The following is a 25,146-nucleotide window of genomic DNA, read 5'->3' on the forward strand; positions in this document are numbered from 1 at the left end:
TTCATTTTGAGCTTACTTTATTGCAATATTTCAAAATTTACATAAATCATCTATGACTTGCATTCCTTACAAAGCATCCATTCAAATCAGCTCTCAGCTTTACACTCAACTCAGAGTATACATGTAGTTATATACCTAGTAAGCACTTGATAACAAAAGTTTTGATTGATAAAATGTGTTAAGTACATGGTGAAAATAATTCACACCCCATTAAATGGGTAACAAAGTATTTCTAACAAGGATAAAGTTTACAAAAAAGCAGGACAATATGGTGTGAGAGAAATGGGGAAATTGTGTGTCACTTGCACATACTGCAGTACCCCATGATCACAGAAATATGAAGTTTACCAAATAAATATCAATATTTTCATGCATACCACATGTTCTGTTATACAGGATAAAGTCTGAAGGGTGCTTTTGAAAAAATGTACCAGATGATCGAAAATAACAAATGGGATAAAGTTTTGGAAAAATAAAAATTACAATTGTGAGGAAAATATTAACATTTATGGAAGTCACTAGACCCCCCCCCCCTTCATTTTCAAGAATGAGTCCAATATCAGATAAAAATTGACAGGGTGAATTCAAGATGGGATGAAATTTTGATACTGAAAAAGATGAGCATGAAAGTGAACAAAATCGCATTAAACTGCATCTCCTTGTGGCCAAGACACACTATATCACTGTACAATTGACCCATCTAAAAGTAATCTCTCATACCATGTTGAAATGCATTTAAAACAAAACAATATGATTTGTTGTTTATAGTAATTTTTTAACAGCTTGCAAAAATTAGATTAAAAATGAACTAATTACATATCCCAATATATTAATATTTTGAATACTGGGATGCTTTAGTCAACAAATTAAACATGGGTTCCATGCAAATTAATAATACATTATTTTGTACATGTTACAGTGATTATGATAACATCATACTCTAACTCAAATATAAACAAGTTTGAGGTAAGTAGCAAGAATCATAAAATACAAATTTACTAAAAAAGAAAAAATATGACAGTCTGAATTCCTAGGTCATGCAGAATCACAGATTCAATTTATATCATAATCCTATGAAACATGTTTTAAACTGTCACCATCAGGATGGGATGGGGTGTCTGTTTACTGATTTATATTTATGAATGATGAAAGAAGATTTATGTATTGAAGCATTGCACTTTAAACAGAACTTTCACATATGTAGCACAAGACAATTCTTATCCTTTTCAAATTTAGCCTTATGGCGCCGGCTCACATCTTAGCCATATACTTCTTCAGCTACAAAATGCTTCCTGCAGACCACATATTTGAAATGATATTCACTACAACCTTATCGTTGATACAAATTTACTCACACTGATCCAAAACATCAAAAACTCATTTCAATCAAGGCATTCACTAATTTAAATTTTTCTACCCACCTTCAAATATCATGTTTAATTTTGATCATCCTGCAGAGTCAGAGTGTAAGTATGTTATGAGTGAATGCTATGACATGACAGAAATCTGGGGTTACATGAGTATCATCAACATTTGTTAAAAGTTATACGTATCAAAGCAAACAGAAGAGGACCTCTGATTCATTAAAAGCAGTTAAATGCATTAACATCTCTTACTACAATTTCAAGGCTAGAACAAGTTGCATCAGAAATATTCACAATTTCCAAAAAACCTATCCAATTGCATCATATTATGCTGATAACAATATTGCTAAAATGAACTTGACCCCAAAAATTTGAGAAAGGTCAATAAGATTGTAAACAAAACTGATCTTTCTTTTCCCCGTCTATTACAACCATACAGCCGCTTTCATGGTATGGCACAGAGATCAAACTATTCTCCTTAAATAGGGTGGGTGGTGGTTAGCAGATGGTAAGGACATGTTAAGTTAAATTTCTGCATTCTACCTCCAAGCAGGCTTGCTTCGAAGAACTGGAATGTCACTGCTGTGAAAAAATTTGACAATGCACAATAATTATCCTCAAATATGACAAAAATTTTATGAAATAGCTTTACTGTTGAAAGTACTATTTTCTTTCATTAAGAAAATATGCTATATGAAGAAGGGGGGGGGGGGGACCCAAACAAAAAGGAAAGTTGAAAAACTTCATTAGGACATTTTCTACCAACAAAAAGCACCAAATTTCTTGACTGCACAATAATCACAGACTCATATTTTTTCACCATGCAACAATATGAAACAAACACAATATGGTCTGTTTTGCACTACGTTAACTTTGAAACAAAAATATTTATCTAACTCACAGTGTGGGAGCTTTCTTGGAGTGAGAGGTAGATTTTCTTTACAACACTATATGCATGGCATCACAACCACAGTTAAAGTGAGCTGTGTAGCAATGACATATCCATGAGCAAATCAAAATGGAACCTTGAAATATTGTGGACTAGAATAATGTTTAAAATAGTATTCCTTAAGGTACCCTAATACAATAATGAAAGTCATTTTGAGCACTGCAAACACTTTTAGGTTCCATGTCAGATGCCGTAATAATGAAAATTTTTCATTCAAGCTGATGGTTCCCAACAAATGTACAAGATGTAGTCTTGGGGTTATTTCTCTTACTCTGATGGTTAACAATAGGCTAATTATAGATAGAAGCATCATAAGGGCTATTTGTTAATACAACCAAAAAGTACAATCACATAATAGTTGTATATCATATCAAGATCTTTTAAGTCTGGATTAATGTTTTTCAGTAAAAAAAAAAAAAGAAAAAAAAACACCTTTCAAAATCATATTTCCAAAAGACATTCATTTCGAACACTTCCATGTGGTACGTGCATTTAAATAGTGAAGAAAAAGACTAAAAATAAACAACAGATCATACATGTAAATATTATTTCAAAACATAAAATTTATCTAAACATCAATATACATGTACATGTGATATGCATGCATACAACAACCATTGGACCGTATCACATAAATTCTATATATAGAATGTGATATGCACAACCAAAACTTATACAATATATGGCTTCCAGCAAAATAAATATGTGTGCAAAAATAGCAGGAGATGTAAAAGAAATTGACTCCTACTGCGCCCTTGGTGATGATGGCTCTCTGGGACTTGTGTTGGTGGAAGCCATTTTGTATCGGCGCCTCCTGCAAATACAAAACACATGCAAAAGAACTGAAGCCAATGATGGAAAAAACAAACTTAAAAAAAAAAAATGCTATAAATACATTTATCAAGCAATTAGAAGTTACTACTTACCATCCACTAGAGAGACATGTACACATAAAGTTAAATGTAAACAGAATTTTAACAACAGCAATATAAACATGGCAATGTACCCCACCAAAAAGAACAAGAGGCTCACAGGCCTTATCTGTCACACAAATTAAAAGTATCACTAGCCCCAACGGCTATGAAACCTATAATAATTTTCCTATTCCTCATATCTACGATAAATTCTAATATTCAACAGCAGTATAAAACAAAAGACCCACAGGCCTTATTGGTCACCTGATTATTAGTTAAAAGTATCACTAGTGCCAAGGGCTATGAAATCCTGTTCTGCATATCTAAGCTAAATTCTAATATTTACCAACAGTATAAAACAAGATGTGTTCTTAAAACTTAAATGCCCTCAAAAGTGCCTATACTGATGAAAGGCTTTACATAATACATGTATATGTAACATTAACATGATATGACTTAACTTGGACCTGTACTATAGTCAAAACCCCAAGGTTGCAAAATTCTTAAATAAGTACATCCTTTCCTGCTTTCCATAAATATGCAGTTAGTTTTCATACCATAACAACAAAGTTTAACATAAAGAAGTCTTTCAAATGATAAAGACAATAATCACTATAATAATCTTGGCTCCACCCCGGAACCAAAACTGTTACCCCCTGGGGTCATGAAATAAGGTTGCTACTCCTTCTAAATATCTATTTAGTTTCAATTTAGTATCAATAGCATTAAAAAATATTATTTAAATGTTTTACACATATACACTATATAATACTAAGTTTTGGACCCACCCTGGTGTCAGATTCAGTAGATTCAGAACCTCAACCCCAAGGATCATGAAATATACAATTTTTCTAGAGGCCTTCTTACTGTTCATCATTATGCATTTAGTTTTTCTAACACATGTGAGATTCTAGAGATCATTGAAAATTCATCAGTTTTTAGCAGTTTTTTGCCCTGCTCCTAAGGCCCCAGGGGTGCAAGAGTCCTGAAATTTACAATTTATGTCCCCCTTGTCCAAAAGATGCTTCATACCAAAATTGAAAGGAATTAAAATGGTACTTATCAAGAAGTTAAATATGTTCTATAATACTATTGTTCATACATTTAATAACTGACCATTTTGGCCCCACTCTGATACCAAAATCCCTACCCCTGGGATCATCAAATTTACAAATTTGCTAAAGGACTACCTGCTCTTTCTGATATTCATTTACTTTTAATTTAGCATCAATAGCACTAAAGAAGATGCTATTTAAATGTTTTACACATAAACGCTATGTACCAAGTTTGTCCCCACCCTGGGGTCAGAACCTCTACCCTGGGGATAATGAAATTTATAGTTTTAGTAGAAGCCTTCCTGCTCTACATCACTATGCATTTAGTTTTTCTTAGACATGTGCAGTTGTGGAGAAGATTTTTGAAAATTGGTCAAATTTTGACAGTTTTAGCCCTGCCCCTCTGGCCCCTGGGGTGCAGGAATCCTGAAATTTACAATTTATGTCTCCCTTGTCCCAAAGATCTTTCATACCAAATTTGAAAAGTTGTAAGAATTTGTTTATTCTTATTTATGGTCTTTGATGTTTGTCACATCATAATCTCCCTAGCGCAACGTTTCACATGTGATATTGTTATGACATCGTTAACATCCAACTTCTTTATTTGTTAAGTGCTGTCTGGATGTAAGAGATCAATTTCGGTAAGAATTAGACTTTGTTTATTACTTGTTTAGATTATTAATTCATGCTATTGTATTCAAGATTATTTAGCCTCTGTCACATTATGTATCACTTTATTTCATAAGAACACCTCGAATGACGTAATTTATAGAATTGTATAAATTTCATGACATTGTATTGTATTGTTTGTTTCTTTAAGAGAATTGTCATGTTGTCACGCTATTAGATGTATGTAAATGAATATTGATCAGATTCGATGCATACTCGACTCCTTATTTCGAATGGCAGTTAAAGCAGGGACCTATATAGTATATAGGTCCCTGGTTAAAGTAGTTATCAAGAAGAAGTTAAAAATGGATTGCACTATATACAATTTCTCAATGGATAAGTTTCATTCATTGCAAGTGTTTTTGAGATCCCATTCATGGATTCCTTTGATTTACATGTTTTATTGTATACTGTTAATTATACAAAGGGATCCAAAAGAAGTTGTTACAATTATATGTATTCTTCCAAAGTGGATTCCTTTGATTCTAATAAGTCTTTTGTCCAGAAAAGCAGAAATATTGATATCTTTTTTAATCTATCAAAAATACATTAACAATTATGATCCTGACAGTTGTCATCAGATATTCTTTCGAAAATCAAAATTTATGACAGGAGATGTACTCTGTAAACCTATAGATTTAAACAAAGAAAGAATTTGGAAACAAATACCCCCCCCCCCCCCCCCCCCATGAGGCCATATTGAAAAGGATCAACTTTAAATTCATAGTGAAAAATGTGGGATATCTACTAGTCAAGGTCATCTCAATGGTAAGTTTGTTCTTTATCAGGCAAAGGGTGCTAAAGATAATAAGCAGGATATCTTTATAGGGGGTTCCAGCAACAGCAAAAAGAACTGGCCTTTACATCAACGCCCAGAAAACAAAATCAATGAGAATCAACTCCATACAAACTGACGCTATCAAGATAAACAACGTGGAAGTAGAGGACATCAAAGACTTCATCTACTTAGGAAGTATTGTCAGTAAATCAGGGGACACAGACGAAGACATCAAAGCAAGAAAAAGGAAGGCCCAGAAAAGCTTTTGCCATGTTAAGACCAGTATGGCGAAGCAAGGCACTGAGAACACGCACCAAGATCAGAATCTTCAACACCAACGTGAAGTTTGTTCTATTATATGGGTCTGAAACTTGGAGAGAAACATCAACATCCATGAAATCAGTCCAGGTCTTTGTAAACAAGTGCCTGAGAAACATCCTCGGGATAAGGTGGCCAGATGTTATAAGCAATGCAAACCTGTGGAAGAGGACCAACCAACAACCAGTGGAAATCACCATCAGAACACACAGATGGAACTGGATAGGGCATACACTGAGGAAACCCAGTACTAACATCACAAAACAAGCCCTAGAATGGAATCCACAGGGACAGAGAAAGCGGGGACGGCCAAAGAACACCTGGCGCAGGGTATTAACATCAGACCTGAAGAAAATTGGCAAGACCTGGGGAGAAGCTAAGACCATTGCACAAGACAGAGGGAGATGGAAAGCCACTGTAGCCGCCCTATGTCCCCCATGGGACAAAGTGGATTAATGAATGATGATGATGGGGGGTTCCAGTGTACCAAGTTTGATATTTGTCATGCAAAAAATTCACTAAATATTAAGTGGACAATATTTTCTTGTGTCCAGTGGAATTTGACTTTTGACCTTGCAACCTCAAAATCAATAATGGTCATTTACTCCTTAGGATGTGCAAATGTACAAAGTTCTATCTCTGTTAAGCAGAGGGTTCTCAAGAAAATTAGAGGACAATATCTTCTTATGTCCAAAGTAGATTGACCTTTGACCTTGAGACTTCAAAATTAATAGGGGTCATCTGCTCTGACATTTACACTTTAAGAGAAACCAGAAGAATAAGTCTGATGTCTGTCTTGCAAAGGGTTATTGAGACCTTGTGCAGACACCTGGTCTACCGACCGACTGATAGGTGAAAAAAGAAAACTAACATGCCCCTTTTTTCCAAGGAGGGCATAAAAATGTAAGCCTGAAAATAAGTAACATCTTACAGTTTGAGCAAACACATGTACAAAAGACATAACCCCTAAATGATCAGGAAAATGAGTAGCTGGTGAAAATTACATAATATATTACTGAAAAGGTGGCACTATGTTTAGGGGATTTTCATTTTATGCAATTATGAATGGAAATTTTGGTGTTTATATTTTGCAAAATTTCGTCATTCCGCTAGAAAAGAAAACATTTTCAAAACATCGAAATTACCTGATACACGGAAAAATTCATCATCTGTGACATATTTATGGAAAATTCAAATGACAATCAAATCATATAGTCATTCATAGTCAACTTAAGAGTTAGTGGAACAAAAATTAGAAAAACACATTTGCTACACCTTTTTTGTTGAGTTACAGAGTATGATTATACCAAGTGAAAATCAAGAATTTCCTCCAAAGTTATATGATTTTAGTTTTTATGATCAAGACTGTTGTCCTGGAATTTTTTCACGCTTTGAGTATTGAGTATTTGAAAAATCATTTATAGCTTAACAAAGTCAAAATGTATTCGACAACAAATCTTTAATTCAATGCTGTAACCCATGACCTTGCAATCAATTTGTTTTCCCACTGTTTGACACCTTGCATGAAATCTCAAGTTGAATGATAGGTCAATTTCTTCCAACAGTTTCATCTGGAAAACTCCACTGTAAAACCAATATTCCACAACATACAAAAACTTCATGGGAAATAAATGAAATTTCAAAGATATTTGAGGATACATGTCAAAAATCCCAGAAATGTTTGGTGAAGCCCTAGTTTTTATTGAACTACTACACCCTGCTGGTGCTTTATCATAAAAGTGCAACTCCATTTGCACAGAAGATCAGACACAATATGACACACATGTATTAGATGTGGGACAAAGTGATACATGTCCCCGTGTCCATCGAATGCAAACGTGTGTGCAAACAATGCCTGTAACAAACAATTCCACCCTCTAATGTATTTGAAACACATTACAAAAAAATTAAGAAAAACAAAAGCTTAACATGTTTACCTTGCATTCAACAGAACTGTATTTTTTGGAGCAGCACCAGGTGGAGGTTTGGGGACTTTAGAGGGGTCAGTTTCTGGAGGGGTGGGGGTTACAGCGGCCAAGGCCTCACGAAGTTCATTGGCAGTGCGGTCAGGAATACGAGAAGCAGATGACGAACGACGCCTCACTGGCTTTTTGTTTCCAGGATCATTTTTATGACTTGATATCCTATTTTCAGCAAGAGAGGGACTTTTTTCAGCTTGTGAAGAAGCTTTTGCTTCTGTCTGCAGATCAATTTGACGTGAAATTGGTGTGAATTTTTTCTCCAACTGACTAGAAAAGGATTTAATGTCAACATTGAATGAATGTCTCCTTTCCACTTGGTTTTTCTCTGCAGAAGCCACAACATTCTCTTCTTTACCTACAGATGGTTCACTGCTTGTTGACTTTGTGCTTGAAGGCACCTGCTCCACACTCTGAGCAGATTTTGAATTAATTTCTCCATTCCTTTCCTCAACTATGGGAGACATTTTCTTCCTTGCTCTCAAGTGCTCTATTTCAGCTCTCTGTATTTCCTTCTCAGAGAATTTTTTGTTTCCATGTTTGTTGACTTTGAGAGTTTCTATTGTGTCAGTTTTGGCATTTTTGACCACTTCTTTATTAGACTCTATTTGTTTTTCACTGCCTACAGTGTCTGTCAAAGAATGCTTTGAGGATTTGTCCACTTTTACAGGGATCTGAGAAGCGGGCAAAGGTAATTCTCTCTTTGCTGTGGTAACACTTTCTGAGATTTTAATATCTTCAGGTTTTCTATTTATACTACCTAATTTATTACTTAAATTATCTATAGAAGTTTCTATAACATTTGATGAAACTTGAGTGGAGTTTGCTATACTAGGCTTCTCTTCTAAAGGCTTGAGTGACTGTTTATTTGACATAAGACTAACTGAACAGAACTTGTCATGAGACAGGAAAGAAGAATTGCTCTCCAGTTCCTCATGCTTGTCTTTTTTATTCACCTGAACATCCACATTGGACACAGATGCAGTTTTTCGATCTCCATCCACTGAGCTTCCTTCATCACTAATCTTGTCTACAGAAGATCCAACTCCTACAAGCACCTTCAAATTTGGCAGCTGTTTAGGTTTAGGCTTGAGAGCAGGTTTGACAGGGGTAGGCTTGTCGACTGAAGTTCCTAAATCCTTCTTTGTAGTCAGTGGTTGAGGAGGTGGTGGTTTAGAGGTGACTGTTTTAATATGACTGAGAGTGGCTAATTTCTTTAAATCAGTTAAACTTTCTTTCGGTTTGAATAAATGTTTTGTTGGACTATTGCGAAGAGGAGAAGATATAAGGTTATCCATCTCTTTAACTAGCTTCTCTGGCATTTTACTTGGGCCTGACAATTTGTGTGATATACTACTAGTTCCTACAGACTTTTCATGATGCTTTGATTTTTCAGCAAAAGAACTTGATTTACTTTTTACCCCATGCTTTTTATCATTGTCTGACTCATTGGCAGACAATGCAGCACTGTCATCACCTAAAAACACCAAGGAATTTCGAAGACAGTCCTGACCATCTCCATCAGCAAGAACAAGAGAATTTCTCAATACACTGTCCATTTTCATATCCTCTTCATCCATCAGTGTATTGTGTTGAAATCGTTTAATTTTTTTCAGTTGAGATTTATTTTTAGATCCTCCTACTTCTCCATCACTCTCATCCTCCGCATGACTTTCAGAAGATGATGGGAATTGAGAAGCATTCCACTGACTAGCCACTGTGTAAGGTGCAGCTCTTGTCGCATTTTCATCCAGATGATCATCTGGTGTTTTATCCTCTGTCTGCATCAGAGCAAATGTCAATGGTGCTCGGCTCACGAGTGGATCAGGTTCATTATTGCACTTTTCTACAACTTTATTCTCCTCATGAATTTCTGCAAAATCCTGAATAGACACCCTTCGCTCTGCCTTAAAGTTTGAATTGCTATCCTTTTGTTTTGAATCAATAGATTTAACATCTCCAAAAGACACTGATTCCTTAATAGGCCTAAATGAACTATCTGGCACAGTGTTTTGAGTGTTTCGAAGTTTAAGAACATTAAAATCTACAGTTTTGAGTGAAGATTTGGTTGGAGAGGTCACAGCAGGTTTACTACCTTTGCCCTTGACCTCATTTTTCGGTTCATTTATAACCACTTCATGTGTTTCATTTTCTGCCTCCACAGCCACATTTTCCACAGTTTCTTCTTTCACCATCTGCTCAACTTGATGTTTTTCATCCACTCGCAGATTTGGATCATCACGTTTGATAAGAACAATATCACCCTGTTCCTCTCGATATCTATTGTCTATCTCCTTTACATGCTTATTGTCCATAATAAGCTCTGCATCCTTCAAACGCTTTTCATCCTTATTTTCCTCATCACTGAGAATCTCATCAATGACTTCTGTAGCCCCATGCAATCTGTAATAAAAAGTGAAAAACATATATGTAATTACATTATCTGTCAATCTCCTAGCATACACATAATATGAAGTGAAAGGTATCTGGTACTTCAGCACATGTTCAATATTTTGATTTTAATTAACTGTTAACTATCTCACAAAAACATTTTAAACATATTCAAATTGACACATTTACCACAACAGATCAATATGTGTTCATAGACAGTAAATTAATGTGACCAATACATCGTTAGAAAATGTACATTAAATTAAATTATCATATCATATACTATGCAAAACACTGTGATTTTTTTTAGTTTAGGTTTCAAATTTGTATCACCAAGTATCAATATGTATGCAAGTAATGACCAAGATTAAATTTCAAACAACATATTTTTATTGATGAATCATTAATGCTACAGTGTATGTAACATATTGATAATGGAACAATAATTGACATTGTTCATAGTTACTATTGTTTTGAAACTTGAAACACTGAAAATTTCTCTGCACTCCAGTATCAAACATTATCAATAGATCTTAACAATTTATTTTGAGGCTATTATTCACAAAACTTGTAATGTTAATAAAACATCATTTACTTCTCAAATGATGACAATGAATATATTTCTTGCACCGTTTTCATTTTTTCAGAAACATGTTTACAGAATTACCTTTGCTATATAAATTTCAAGTTTTGTAATAATGATTTCTACAACAGGACCTTATATCTTTTGAATACTCCATGAGCATTGGAAAAGATGGGATTCACTTGACTGAATTTGTCAACAGATACAAAATATATAGTTGTACTTAGTATGGATTAAATGGACATATGCCCATGTGTACACGCACTTATTTATGGCTACCTATGAGAAAAATGATTTCTAACAGAGCATGAGAACTGCTAAAATCCCTACCCTAATCCTGTGGTGGCCTTCAGCCCTATCGGTGGTGAAGTGGTGGTGGTGGTAGCTACGGAGTCAGTGTAAATCTTTTCCCAATCATACGGGTCACTATCCTTTATCCCTTTCCGCCTAATACACTGCTCAAACAAGTTATGCATGAGCGAGTAATCAGGTTTGTCAAAATATTCTAGCGATTCGATGTGTTCCAGGAAGGTTTTGAACTCAGGTGGCATGTTCTTCAACATTTGTGTGTGGTCATATTTCTCCTTATTCTGACCGACCAATTCCTTGTCTTTGATCTTTCTCCATGGTAACTGACCAGCCAGAAATTCCACCAGCATGTAGAACAGGGACCAAAGGTCATCATGTCTTCCCATTTCCTGAAAATATTGAAAATAGGAAATTCACATGCCTTTCCTCAGTAACCCTTTTATGTAACACATGCATGAATGTGTATAGCTACTGAGGTATATCAAAAAATTTCTAGAACTTCACACTCATACTTTAATTCGGTTACCATTTAGCCTCCATTTTTTAAGCATACAAGTATCTAACATGATGAAGAGGATCAGTACAAAAAGAAGTAACTATGAATTATGAGGAGGCTCTATACCTTGTTTTTGTGAGCATTGACGGAGGCATATCTGACAGTTCCCCTGAAGCCAGCAGCTGCCCTGGGTGGCCGGACTTCACCTGTGGGTGTGGTGTACTGCCGAGCCAACCCAAAATCCAGCATGAATACTTTCTTACTGTCCTTTGGGAGCCTACCCATGGCAAAGTTAGACTGAAATTAAACATGTCAAAAAAATTTCAGCATACTCAATAGAATATAAATCTATGTCTGACTTCAATAGTGTTTTACCTGTAAAGCTTTAATGATATTCACTTCAACTTTTGTAATACATACATGTATAGTTTGAGCTTCATGTCCTTAAAAAAATTCTAACATTTCTAATAAATTAACTAGGTAACTGGTTACAATTACTGTCTATGAAAATGATGGATTCTATCATCATTTTACAATCACCTAAATCTTGGCAATGCAACAACTAAGAGGTTCATATAAAGTCAATTCTATGCCTATGATTCATGAGTATTGTCTAATTAAGAAATAATGCTCTTGTTTTAGTGGTTGTTGCAGAATAACTTCCAAGGTGGAGAAATGTTGTTTGAAATATAAAAGTTGAGGCATAAACCAAGACTTATATTTCAAACAACATTTTGACATCAAGGTTATTCTGTATCATCCACGAAAACAAGAACATCATTTCTATTTTGCTATGTCAATTAACACACCTGACTGTAAACCCTATAGGAGAATTGAATTACGTCAACTTAACATGAACTTAATATGGCGTAAGTCTAATCTAATTCAAAGCAATACATGTCTAGTCAAATCGACGTGAAATCGACATTTTACATTTCAAACCCATAGATTTATTCTTAATGTGCAAGTGAGATGTGGATAAATTTTCTCATCATAATCAGTTATTACATATGAGGATATATCGCAGAATAATGACTGTAGTATTCCTTTGATCTTTGCAATAACCATGGTAGAATGAAGTGTAATGCTTCATATTCATCCTGTACTCACTGGTTTCACATCTCTGTGCAGGAATCCCACCTCATGAATCGACTCTATGGCTTTCAATATCTGGGCACCCAGCCTGAGGGTGGTACTGAGGGAAAAGCAACCCCTGGACTGACTCCGTCTTAACTCCGCCAAATTTTTACCTTGTAACGTCATAACAACGTAGTTGTATTTTTCATTGCGGCCACACCCAATGAATCGACACACATGGTCTTGTCCTGAAAACATAAGATTTACAATTAACTACACATACTGTAACACCGGTCACTGTGGCCTTGTGGTTAAGGTGCTCGCTTCACAACTGGGAGGTCCTGGGTTGAATTCTTGATTTTGGTACCTTAATCTAGCTGAGACCGTTCCTTCAACAAGTACCTGACATTTAAAGTGAAAGTCACGGGTCTTTTGTATATGACCTTAGAAATAGTTTCCATGACATGGTAGGCCTTGGCATGATAAAGAACCCTCACTGCTACCACCTTGAATGATATTATACATAGGTCAAAATTTATGGAATTTCACCTACAGCTATGCGAGTGAAACATTCTTGTTAAACAAAAAAACAAAAAAAACCCACATTGTGTGCCATGCATAATTCACTATAGATTTGATGTAAATCTAAATTACGAGAAAATGCAAGCAATTTTTTTAACTTATATGCGACAAAAATGCACAAATAACTTAATCTTCTTGGAAACAGATTTCACCTACTATAGTAACAAAAACTGCTTTCATCTAAAACCCCATTTTCCACTTAAAGAAAATCAGAACATTGTATCTTTTCATAGATGATGTAGTCTATCAAAAGTCTACAGTCACAACTGATGTCCTACCCTGTAGCTTTTTTAGGACTGCGACCTCCATTTTGAGGACCTGCTTGGCTTGTTTGGCAGACTCCAGCTTGAGAGCTACTGACTCCTTGGTGACTTGGTCAATACCTTCATATATTTCCCCAAATCCCCCACCTCCAATCTTCCGAACCTAAAAATTTAAATCCATCAAAATATTACTGCGCAGATGCAATACATACATTACTCATAATTCACATGAGAAACAAGAGGTACTGTGAACAATGCTCACTAAGAATACCCCCCGCTTACCCCAATCTCCCAAAGGGTGTTGGTAATAGGTATAAACTACCTCTTTTCTGAGTGTAAAAAACAAATGGCATGACAAACCGAACCATATTGCTACTTCGATGTCCAGTGCGCGTGACCTTTGACCTTTTGACCCCAAAATCGATAGGGAACATCTTCATCCCATGGGTAGTCCATATGTAAGATATGGTGACTGTAGGTGGAAAGGATAACGCTTTAAAGCCCGGAAACCATATTGCTACTTCGATGTCCAGTGCGCTTGACCTTTGACCTTTTGACCCCAAAATCGATAGGGAACATCTTCATCCCATGGGTAGTCCATATATATGATATGGTGACGGTAGGTGGAAAGGATAATGCTTTAGAGTCCGGAAACCATTGCGTCTACAGACGGACGGACGGACGGACGGACAGACAGACGGACAACCTGATTCCAGTATACCCCCCCCCCCCCACAACTTGTTGCGGGGGGTATAATAATGATTTTAAATTCATACTATCAATGAAAAATATGGTATATACACAAGTACTATTATTGTGCCTCATACTAAAATGTTGAAGTCATTTGTTCTATCAGCCATGATCAGTGACAAATCTAAATCTGGCAATTTGGTGGACAAATACCATTTAGATCGATTTGTAAGAAATCATATTTATTATAGTTGCAGTGTTCCTCAATGTGTTTCTGTTGAAATTGGAATACAACCCCCTTTATTCATGTCATTATTCAGTTGTACACAAATTTTCAAAAAACAAGAGTGACCATGGCAAATATAATTCTGAGTCGATAAGTCTAATTCTATATGTGAACACTGTGGAATATGTATGCACTGTGGAAATTGTCCGTGGTGTTATGGTCCTTCAGAAAATAAAAAGTTATCAGACTTGTTAATTACAATCTTCAGAAATATTTGGCTTGATCGGCATGCTGTATTTCTGTACACAGTCAATGTCAACCAATTGTAATCGACTAATTGCACAAGTCAGCTAAAATGCAATTATTTTACTAGTATTGAAGACGTTTGAGTACAAATTCTAACAACTGAGTAAGAGCACAATAACGTCCTAGTAGGCATGCTCATGCAGCATTACCAATAAACAGCCCTTAAATGCTTGGAAGAGCTCTCTGGATTTGGAAACATTTTATAAGCCAATTTATTGATAATAATAAACAGATTTTCTAGATAAATCACCAGGAAGATTTTAATTTGGTAGAAAAACAGAACTTTCACATCAGAAAATAACAAATTGTTAACAGAAACACTTGATCAAATACTCACCACTTTCCATCTTTCCTTGACAACCTGATTGGCCTGGAGCAGATCTTCTGCTGTTGATGTTGTCATGGTGACCAGGCCACTTCCTTGGACGACCTTGCTACTTTAACCCATTCTTCTACCTGTACCTGAAGAAACACAAGAAAACTTTACAGTTAATCAATATTTAACCAGTGCTAACTGAGTGAGTCATTTTGTCTCTTCTTTCACATACCATTACCTTGTCAACAAGTGACTCACTATTGCTGTAACTGTTCTGTGCAACTAGCTGTTTTTTTGTTAACTATAACAAACTATTCATATCCAATACTTTGTACATGAACCATAACAAGAATATCTTTGAAAACACAGGCCGAGACACCAGGATGTAATAACTAAATGCAAAATTCTGTATATCATAACCGCATGATGCACACTGAAATTCTCAAGATATCCGTAGTACAGTGAATGTTATTGATTGTTACAGAGTGCCTGAACCCAGACTGTAATCCCAAGTCATTCACCTAAAACACACTGCCCGCATCTTTTTTCAGGGCTTTCCATCTTTTAGACAGGAGGATTACATAATTTCTAGATATTTTCACCAACCACCATGCCAAAATGCCAAATGAACATATTACAGTTTGCTTGCATGTACATTACGTTGCAATGCATTTTGACAGTGTATGCATGAAGATAATCGACACATTATATTAATGAGTCTGGACAATGTTCCAATGCATCCGATGAATATGGTAGTTTACCATATATTTTTTACAAATTCCAAGATAGATATTACTCAATATTAGTACATGCAGAATGAAAAATTAGTGGGGTCACTTGTTTAACATTATTGATTACTATGTCTTGGCTAAACTCACATGTAATTCATCTTCACTTCAACTACATGTAATACATTATTATTTGGGGTTTTTTCTTTCAAATTCTCAAAGTAATTAATGTAAGTAATGGAGAAACATATCAAACATTTCTATACAATCTCATATCCTTTAACACTCTTTCACATTACTACAGTACTATCATTTAGCATAGTTGGTTGTATATGAGGGCTGTCCAAAAAGTTCATGGACACATGCTATTTTTCTCTTTATAATGATGATTGTGGCAATTGTGTGGAATAACAGTTTGATATAGGCCACGATAATGTAAATATACAAATATAAGAACTGTACACAATACTGTAAGTGTGTCATTAGCATAAATACTTTGTGTATACAAGTTGTACAGCCCGATCCGATATAATTAAGCCATATTAACGTTTTTTTAACATTATGATCGTGAGTATCCCTTAGTTACCTGCACATGCTTCTCACTTTTCCTTAGCCATGAATCAAATACACTAATATACCATTTACTGTCCTCGGTGAGGATACTGAAAACCGAAGATTTGCATTACAAACAGCTAGATGTGTCTTCTCTAACCATAAGGCTTCTTTCTTTCATAATAACATCATGAAAAATGGGATTTTGCATTTTCAGCAGCATCTCCAAAATTGAACATATCATCGGAAAATTGTTTATGTCACTTTTAAATGGGAATATTCCGATTATTCCCTCTTACTTTTTTTTGTCTCTATTGGAGTTTTCCTTAGGTCAACACAGGTTTTATCATTGCACACTGTTATGTTCAAATGGCTGACGTCATTTTGGGGGGAGTTTTCGGAGTCATATTTCTAAGACTTGCTGTGTTTTCTTGATGTCACCTTAATTCATCAAATAACTGATACTAATGACATCAGAAAATGACATCACTTGTTTTTGTTACATCCCATTTAATTTTTATGTAGTTTTGACCTGTCTTATGAAAAAATATAATCAATTGAATGCAAAAACTTCATTACAAAGTTTGTAATTGTTTTATCCTGAGCCGAGCATGCCTTCTGCGACCTTTAAGACATTTATTGAATAAGTGAAAACATTCAAAACCAACTTATTTTTACTTGGAAATTTGTAACAAATATTTTCATATACAGTATGTACCCATTCAAAATGACAATAACGCCACTGTCCATGAACTTTTTGGAAAACCCTCGTACTTCATGTTTTAAGTTACAGATCAAAGATATTTTTCCAGTTTACCAAAGTTTGTTAAATTTTAAAACCTCGCATCAATTGCTACAAACTTTTCATCCTTGTATTTGAAAAAAAAGGTGACATAACAGCCCAGTGATTATCCTTTTACTTATTTCTGTGGATTTTACTTATTTCTGTGGATTTTTCTCTCTCAGACTGCATTTGATATTGATAATACATTGTATAAAGTAGTAACAGCAACTGTCTCTAATAAGAACTAAAAGCTCACTGTACAGTCGTACACATTTATGCAGTTGAATGCTAATGTCTGTCACATAAAATACGCTTCACAAATTAATGCTTCCAAACTAACCTAAGAGTCTAAATGATGATAATAATGATTCTTTTTAAATATGCATCCCTTTTCAATATTTAGTTCACATGGATTCGATATTTAGTCCTTACAACATTATTAATGAATAATGAGGCCGTTGTTTCAAAAAATGTTGAACAAATAGAATTTTGTTAATGTCTTAAATGGTTAGTACCAATACCAAATCAATATCAATTTTATTGTTATTGCAGTCTTTGTACATCTACTGACTCTTGTGTACATCATACAATGCATTATTGATGGTGTAATAGAGCCATGCTATGAACCTCTTTTTATGCAGGGAATCAAAACCATACATTTTTCAACTGAGGCAAACTGGTATATTGCAAAAATCACAACACATGTATGTACCAGCTGAATCATGATTAAACTTACAGACAATTACAACAATTTAGGATATACATAAACATTTCTTAACAAATACTGTACTAACAACTGTAAACATACAGTTCACTTAATTAGCCTGAGTAAAGTCATAACCTATTCTGGTGCCAAACCTAGTCTGGCATGTTATAAGAGTTATACGCTTCATATTAGCATTTGCAGGAAGGGACTTGGGGTGAAGAATATTGAATTTATCCAATAAACGTAATGGCCAGTCAATATATTATTAATGGCAGTCATGCACACATAAAGAATACGAACAATAATTAGCCATACATATTGTAGCAGATTCACAATCTAGATGCAACCATCATTTAATAAATGCTATTTCACAATAAATATATTAAAAATCATCCTGGAAAGATTTATCCTAAAATGTCAAGAGATATTTTACTCATGGTTTTTGTCACCATGAATGTTAGAACCCTACGACAATACATTGTACCTGAGTAATTAATGCCTTGCATCATGGAAGCCATGTAACCTCCTGAAGCAGACGCTGGAATCAGAGTCTGGACCAATCAATACTCACCTACTACTGAAGGAAGCCTTATCAGTGTGTCTGATGCATTGATACATGTACTGCTAGGCCACATGAGGATTCACCAAAATAGCAACAGTTTTCCAGCTCCATTCTATGTCTGGGTGGGTGTTCTCCATTTCCCCAGGAATGGGAGTGATTTTTATTATGATCATAGTAGATGTTAGGTTAACTAACTTGTAGACAGAATGTTCCATGGCTTGTACTTTCTAGTGCAAACCCAGAGAAGGGAAGAGGAAGACAATTAACTAAGCCCTGATGTGGAGGCAAACACATTGAAGATTATAGCTTAAACATACATGTATTTTACTGAGAAACTCAATAGGATCGGGCAACAGACATAGCCTATGTAAGCCCCTTCCAACATTGAAGATTATAATGTCCACAGTACTGCATAGGGAGGGGTCATAGCTATACTCCATAACACATCAAAAGTGGCAACCCCCCCCCCTTCCTCCTTGAAATTAATCAAAAACACAAATTTTTGTCTATGCAGTTTTAATTAGACCACTAGTAGAAAAATGTCCAGGGGTGACCCACACTTGCAAATATTTATTGCACCTGTGCATGACTTTCTTTGGATCAGTTTATGAGGGCCTCTAAAGGATATCATTTTTTTTTTTATTCTTCAGCATTTTCTTTAGAACATCATCTGATCATATTACATTCACTTCCTATGCCTGAACATGGAAAAGAAAACTTAAAGATACTCAAATTTTATATTCCTGAGGTCTGCAATATCACCAGTGCCTTACAGCTTTCATCACTTGGTCCTTTATTACCATTTCTCAAAACATGCTAACAGGCCTTGAAACTATCATAAGCATTCTGATATGTGGGCATAGGTTACCTTTTTGCCAATTTAGTACATGAAAAGAATGAGGGTACAATATTCCAGCTGCACATCCCTGGCTACCATTTACACTAAAATTTCACTCATCCCTGATGTACATATATATAAAGAAACCTTTGTACCTCTTGAGTCAAGTCAATATTGAAGAAACCCACAGACCTCAACATTTACCTGAATATTAATTAAAAAGCATCACTAGCCCTAAGGGTTATGAAATCTACAATAATTTTCCTGTTCTGCATATATCTAAACTAAATTCTAATATTCAGCAACAGCTATAAAACAAGATATATTCTTAAAACACAAATATCACTGAAAGTCCCCATAGGCCCATACTGATGTTAACAACTTTACATAATAAAATATGTTATATCAACACAATATGACTATTTTGGACCCACCCTTGAGTCAGAACCCTGTGGTTGCTAAATTCACAATTCTTGAACATCCCTTTCTGCTTTTCTTTAATTACCCTCACAAGTCAAGGTTTTGTGATTACGTACACTCCACACAAACCCTTGACGAATGTAGCTATTTAAATTTCAGGCTTAGGAGTCCGTATTTCATTGGGTCCAAGTAGTACAATGGAGCCAATCAAAATGCGGTTCTCATTCTAAACACGTGGTAGATGATGACAATGATGACTGCGAACAAAAGATGTTAAATTCTTCAATTTTTTCAACTTCTTGTCACATATGCAATGATACCAACTTAAACAAATATCGCCGTTTTCTCTCTCTAGACGGTGTGGATCATCTATTTTTGTGCTCATGCAGTCCAAAATTTGTTTTGAAAAGAGAACATTTCAAGAGAACATGAACAGTTTATTTTTAGCATAATCCGCATTATAAAGCTTGAGCCCAAAATTTTCATAGCTACATTCGTCAAGGATGCTGACCAAGAGCAATAGCTTACCCGAGTGACAAGGTGAACTAAAAATCAAATATTATGTACTCTACAAAAACATCATTTGTATACTGTGAGTATTGATGCATTTATTGGGTGTCCTGGTAGCGCAGAGGTAGTGCTCTAGCTTCTCACCACTGCAACCAGAGTTTGATCCCCGTGATCTGCAGTGGTTGTATGTGAGAGAGTGTGGTGGTCGCCCACTCGGATACGTGGGTTTCCTCCGGGTATTCTGGTTTCCACCCACATAAATGACCCCCTAGCGCAAACATCCGTGTATCAAAGGACCCCATTGGAAATAAGCTTTCGAGGGTTATCCTTGGTATTTATGAATGTATCTTTGTATGTAATGTATATATACCGAATAAACATCATGTAACAAACCAAACCATCTATCCTATCATTTGCTATTTTGATTAATTTTTGTCAATAGCCAAAATAAATAAATGAATAATAAATAATGAAAGAAAAATGTGATGTATGCTTATGATTAGATACAAGGTCAAGAAATTCTTGACTCTATAGTAAGTCTTTTATCAATCTCAAGTGAATAATACATCTGATTCATCTAAACATCTCCTTTAGAAAAAATAATAAAATATAGAGACACAAAAACCTTTCTGAATATCAGTAACTACAGTCAAAACTGCCATAGCGACGCACTGTATTAAGCGACTCACTGTCGTATGTGACCATACAAAGTTCCCCCTAAGACGTTACTCTATATATTGTACCTGTATTAAACGACCACCTGTCTGACGCGACCAACGACCATGATTTTTACAACCTTTTCGAGTATTTTCACGAAATTTTACCTCTACTTAACGACTATACATTTTTCGATTACAACGTGATTACTTCTTTCGATTTCGGTTGAGCCGACTATTCTGGGAATTATCGCCCCTAACACTTTCGTTTTCAAACGCACAACTATTCTGGGAATTATCGCCCCTAACACTTTCATTTTAATACGCACAGTTTGGCGATGATCTTGATTAGTCGGCCCTCTGAATAAATTATTATACCTAAGCTGTCAACATGCAGTGTCGTGTGTGGTTAATTAATAAAACCCGAGTTGTTGTTTATTTAACAAAATCAAGGATCAGGGAATCAAGGACGGTGTATTCGAAGGTGTGAATTCCGACAAACTTTAAGAAGTGCCGGGTAGGTTAGATCGGAAATGAAAATCTACCACTTGTTATACCATTATGTTCAACAGAGTAAAAAAATTGCCCGATTGCAATATAAATCAAGTAAATATTGTGCTTAGGACTAAAATTTTAAATGGAGTATTCACAGTTTTCCTGCATGATATACTAGAGGTCTCCAGAATAATGACCGGAACTAGTGGCTCACTTCGACATGTCCCGAGTATTTGACATGTCCGAGTTCAAGAAAATTGCCTGCATTAGTTCTAAGCTTAAAAGATTTGCTGTGCATGTACAATGGATATTGTGATTTATTTAATATTTCTCAAATTGAATAACATTTTTCCAGCATGTATTGTACAAAAAGAGACGCAACACTTCACCATTTGCTTTCTTACCACAAGTGCTTAATTTTTTAGTTACACTGTACAAGTAGGCTATACATGAATACCCTTTACAACAAAGTGTTTATAAGTTTTAGAAAATTTACAAGCAGTTCATAAATAATTTTTAAATCTCATGTAAATGTGTAATATAAAATGCATGAAAAGTTTATCATTCTTAAATAGATTAAATGTAATTTTGATGAATAAAAAATTATGATACAACACATTGTATTCTAGATTTTTAACTACAGTGTATTATTAATTTTATTTTACAACTATTAAAACCGTACTTGATATTCTTAATGATAAATTCCAAATACATGTAGTCATTTTCTCCATTGTATAAATTATTTGCGAAATTTTATCCATTAACTGCGGAAAATAGGCAACCTGTATTAAGACACCACCTGTCATATGTGACCTTTTTTTCATTCTCCGTTGGACGGTCTCTTAATACAGGTTTGACTGTATAATGAATACTATTAGGCTTAAATTCTATAAGTTCAATAATGCTTAATTTAGTATTTTATCATAGAGTATAAATTAATAAATTATCCTGACAATATTTAGTTCAGACACGACGCATAGCCAATCATCAATGAGTTGACCAACACCTTATACACTGCAAGAAGAAGTACAGTTCTCAGTGGTCAGCTCTTCGATTTCCAAACATGTAGGACTTTTGCTTTTATATAGGACCTTCACTTTCCATCATGAGTTGACCATGGTTTAATTTGACACTTGTAATACAATATGAATCGACATAAACCTAAAACTCTGATCAATCTAAGGCCATTTCATTCAGGTACAAATTGAAAGTGTGCAAATTAAATTATACATTCAATCAATGATTAGTCTATGGTGAGAGTTCTAATCTACCCTCCATCAAATTTTTAAATATTTCACAATACTCTTGCGCTACAGCAGATAATTGAATACTACATTTACTGATATGGTAGTTTTTGTTTTGTTTTTTTTAAATTATTTCTTGGGTAAGGGAACTTTTCAAAGGACTCTGGCATATTTCACGTTGACTGTATCAATAGATCATGCACGATGAAGCTACACCATGAGATAAAATTAGGTCTAAGCTGCTCTGCAGATGTTAGTTCATTACAGAATTAAATAATTCAGGAGGTGTTGTTATGATACCATACAGCTAAACACCTCTAAATGCTAAAATATGTTATCAAACTACATCTACATTGATAAACAGATGCTATGATTATCATAAAATACACAAAATAACCCTCGACACCAATATAGCATCTCAAAGATCACCCATGGTAACGGCCACAGAACAAACGACTACCAACATCTTTTAAATACACATGAACAGATACCAATAACACTTAACTTAAAACATTACACTTACTTGTCTTTTCACAAAGATGGATCTCTTTAGGTCTAAAACAAGAAGCAAGTATTCATCTATGGGCTTAGCAGAAACATTCCATTTCGGGTTCGTTTCCGGTTGTCAACATGCAAAAGGTCAATATGAAGTTTCTTGTGAATTTAGGTGAGGTTTCTGATAAAAAGCCAGAGCAAGTCCGAACGGATTCTCGAATCATCTAGACGCTTGTTGTGTTGTGAATAGCATTGTCTGTATTATCCGGATAATTCCGGGGGGGGGGGGGGGGGGGGGGGGACAAAACGACAAACAACAACAAAAATCCCAAAACACGAATAGATTTAAATACGTTATGATAATGGTGGTGATCTTTCATTAATTTCCCAAACCAATGGATATGTTCACTCTATAAGTTTACTTGAAAACACATGTATGTGTTTTGACAAAAAATGATAAATGTAGCGGCAATATTTACTCACCAAGAGCCCTCGGGTACATATGGCATGAAAAGGTTTGCAATATTATAGAAATCTTGATTTATATGCAAAAATCTTGATTTAAATTCAATAATTTTGGTATTAATTTGCGAAAATCTTAATTTTTATTCAATGATCTTAATATAAATTAGGCTATATGCAATTTAGATCTTGGTTTATATTCGATAATCTTGTTATTTATATTCGATAATCTTATCATTTATATATTCGATAAATTTTTATTCATATTCGATAATCTTGTTATTTATGATCGATAAATCTTAATTCATATTCAATAAATCTTGATTTATATTCGATAATCTTGTTATCTATATTCGATACACAAGTAATTCTGGAGAACGGCTGAAAACGCCGCAGTTTGTACCAAGGACATTATGGAGCGCCAAATTAACATAAACTCAAATAATTAAAAATATCTTCAATTATTTGAAGATATCATCAATTCATTTGATGCGCGCAACAGTTGAGTTAAAGATCTCTTCAAATAATTAATGATATTTTCAATTCTGAATTATTGCGCGCATTAATTGAATTGATGATAGCATTAATTCTTCATCTGAATTGATGCGCGCTTTAATTTAATTAATTATCTCTTCAAACGAATTAATGATATCAACAATTGAATTGATGCACGCTACAATTCAATTGAAGAGAGCAATAATTTATATAATGTGCATATTACATCAATTGATGAGAGCAATAATTGAATTGATGCGCGCATTAATTTATTTGATGAGAGCAATAATTGATTTAATGCGCGCATTAATTCAATTATTGCTCTCTTCAATTGAATTAATGGTATCTTTAATTGAATTGTTGCTCTCTTTAAAAGCATTGATGCGCGCATTAATTCCTTATTCAAACGCATTGTAAATTATTTAAAGATATCTTCAGTTGAATTAAAGATCAAATTATTTATACCGAGCTCTAAATTAATTATTGCGAGCAATATTTCTACTAAATTGATGCTTTCATCAAATGAATTGAAGAGAGCAATAATTGAATTAATGCACGCATCAAATATATTATTGCTCTAATCAAATTAGTGCGCGCATCAATTGGATTGAAGAGAGCAATAATTGAATTAATGCGCGCATTAAATCAAGTACTACTCTCATTAACATGCAACGGACAAGACTGGGATTTGAACTCAGGTCCCCGAATCGACCTAGGTGCCCTAGGTCAACGACGCTAGCCACGTTGTGTGAACGAAGACGGTGGTTTGCGACTGTGTCTTACCAACGGCCATCGAACGCGTCAATCTGATTAAAACCAGATCTATGGCCAATAGAGGAGCGGATTGAAGATCTGGTTTTAATCAGATTGTCGAACGCGTCAGACCGCTATGCAGAAAGCTCAATGATTGCAAAATGAAGATATTTAATTCAAT

The 25,146-nt window shown here is 34.8% G+C and overlaps 2 protein-coding genes across 4 annotated transcripts in view; one reads left to right on the forward strand and one right to left on the reverse strand.

Annotated features, from left to right (window-relative positions):
- Nucleotides 1-23,410, reverse strand: LOC125649940 (rho-associated protein kinase 2-like). Of its 3 annotated transcripts, none has more exons than XM_048877809.2 (9): nt 23,284-23,410; nt 15,287-15,411; nt 13,743-13,890; nt 12,916-13,130; nt 11,932-12,102; nt 11,331-11,698; nt 7,985-10,429; nt 3,062-3,127; nt 1-1,946 (listed from the first exon to the last, which is right to left on the reverse strand). In XM_048877809.2, the coding sequence occupies exons 2-9, from the start codon at nt 15,350-15,352 to the stop codon at nt 1,904-1,906; spliced, it is 3,522 nt and encodes a 1,173-aa protein (XP_048733766.2). In that variant the 5' UTR covers nt 15,353-15,411; nt 23,284-23,410; the 3' UTR covers nt 1-1,903. The 3 variants fall into 3 exon arrangements, with proteins under 3 accessions (XP_048733766.2, XP_048733767.2, XP_048733768.2); XM_048877810.2 differs by lacking the exon at nt 23,284-23,410 and adding an exon at nt 15,504-18,972; XM_048877811.2 differs by lacking the exon at nt 23,284-23,410 and adding an exon at nt 18,520-18,568.
- The window catches only part of LOC125652202 (BTB/POZ domain-containing protein 6-like), a 294,494-nt gene continuing 288,486 nt past the window's right edge, over nt 19,139-25,146 (forward strand). Inside the window, exon 1 of the mRNA XM_056164636.1 lies at nt 19,139-21,627. The gene's annotated coding sequence lies outside the window, so the exon portion shown is untranslated. The remainder of the gene's footprint in view (nt 21,628-25,146) is intronic.

The sequence above is a fragment of the Ostrea edulis genome, chromosome 5, assembly GCF_947568905.1.
Source record: "Ostrea edulis chromosome 5, xbOstEdul1.1, whole genome shotgun sequence".
Classification (NCBI taxonomy): Eukaryota; Metazoa; Mollusca; class Bivalvia; order Ostreida; family Ostreidae; genus Ostrea; species Ostrea edulis.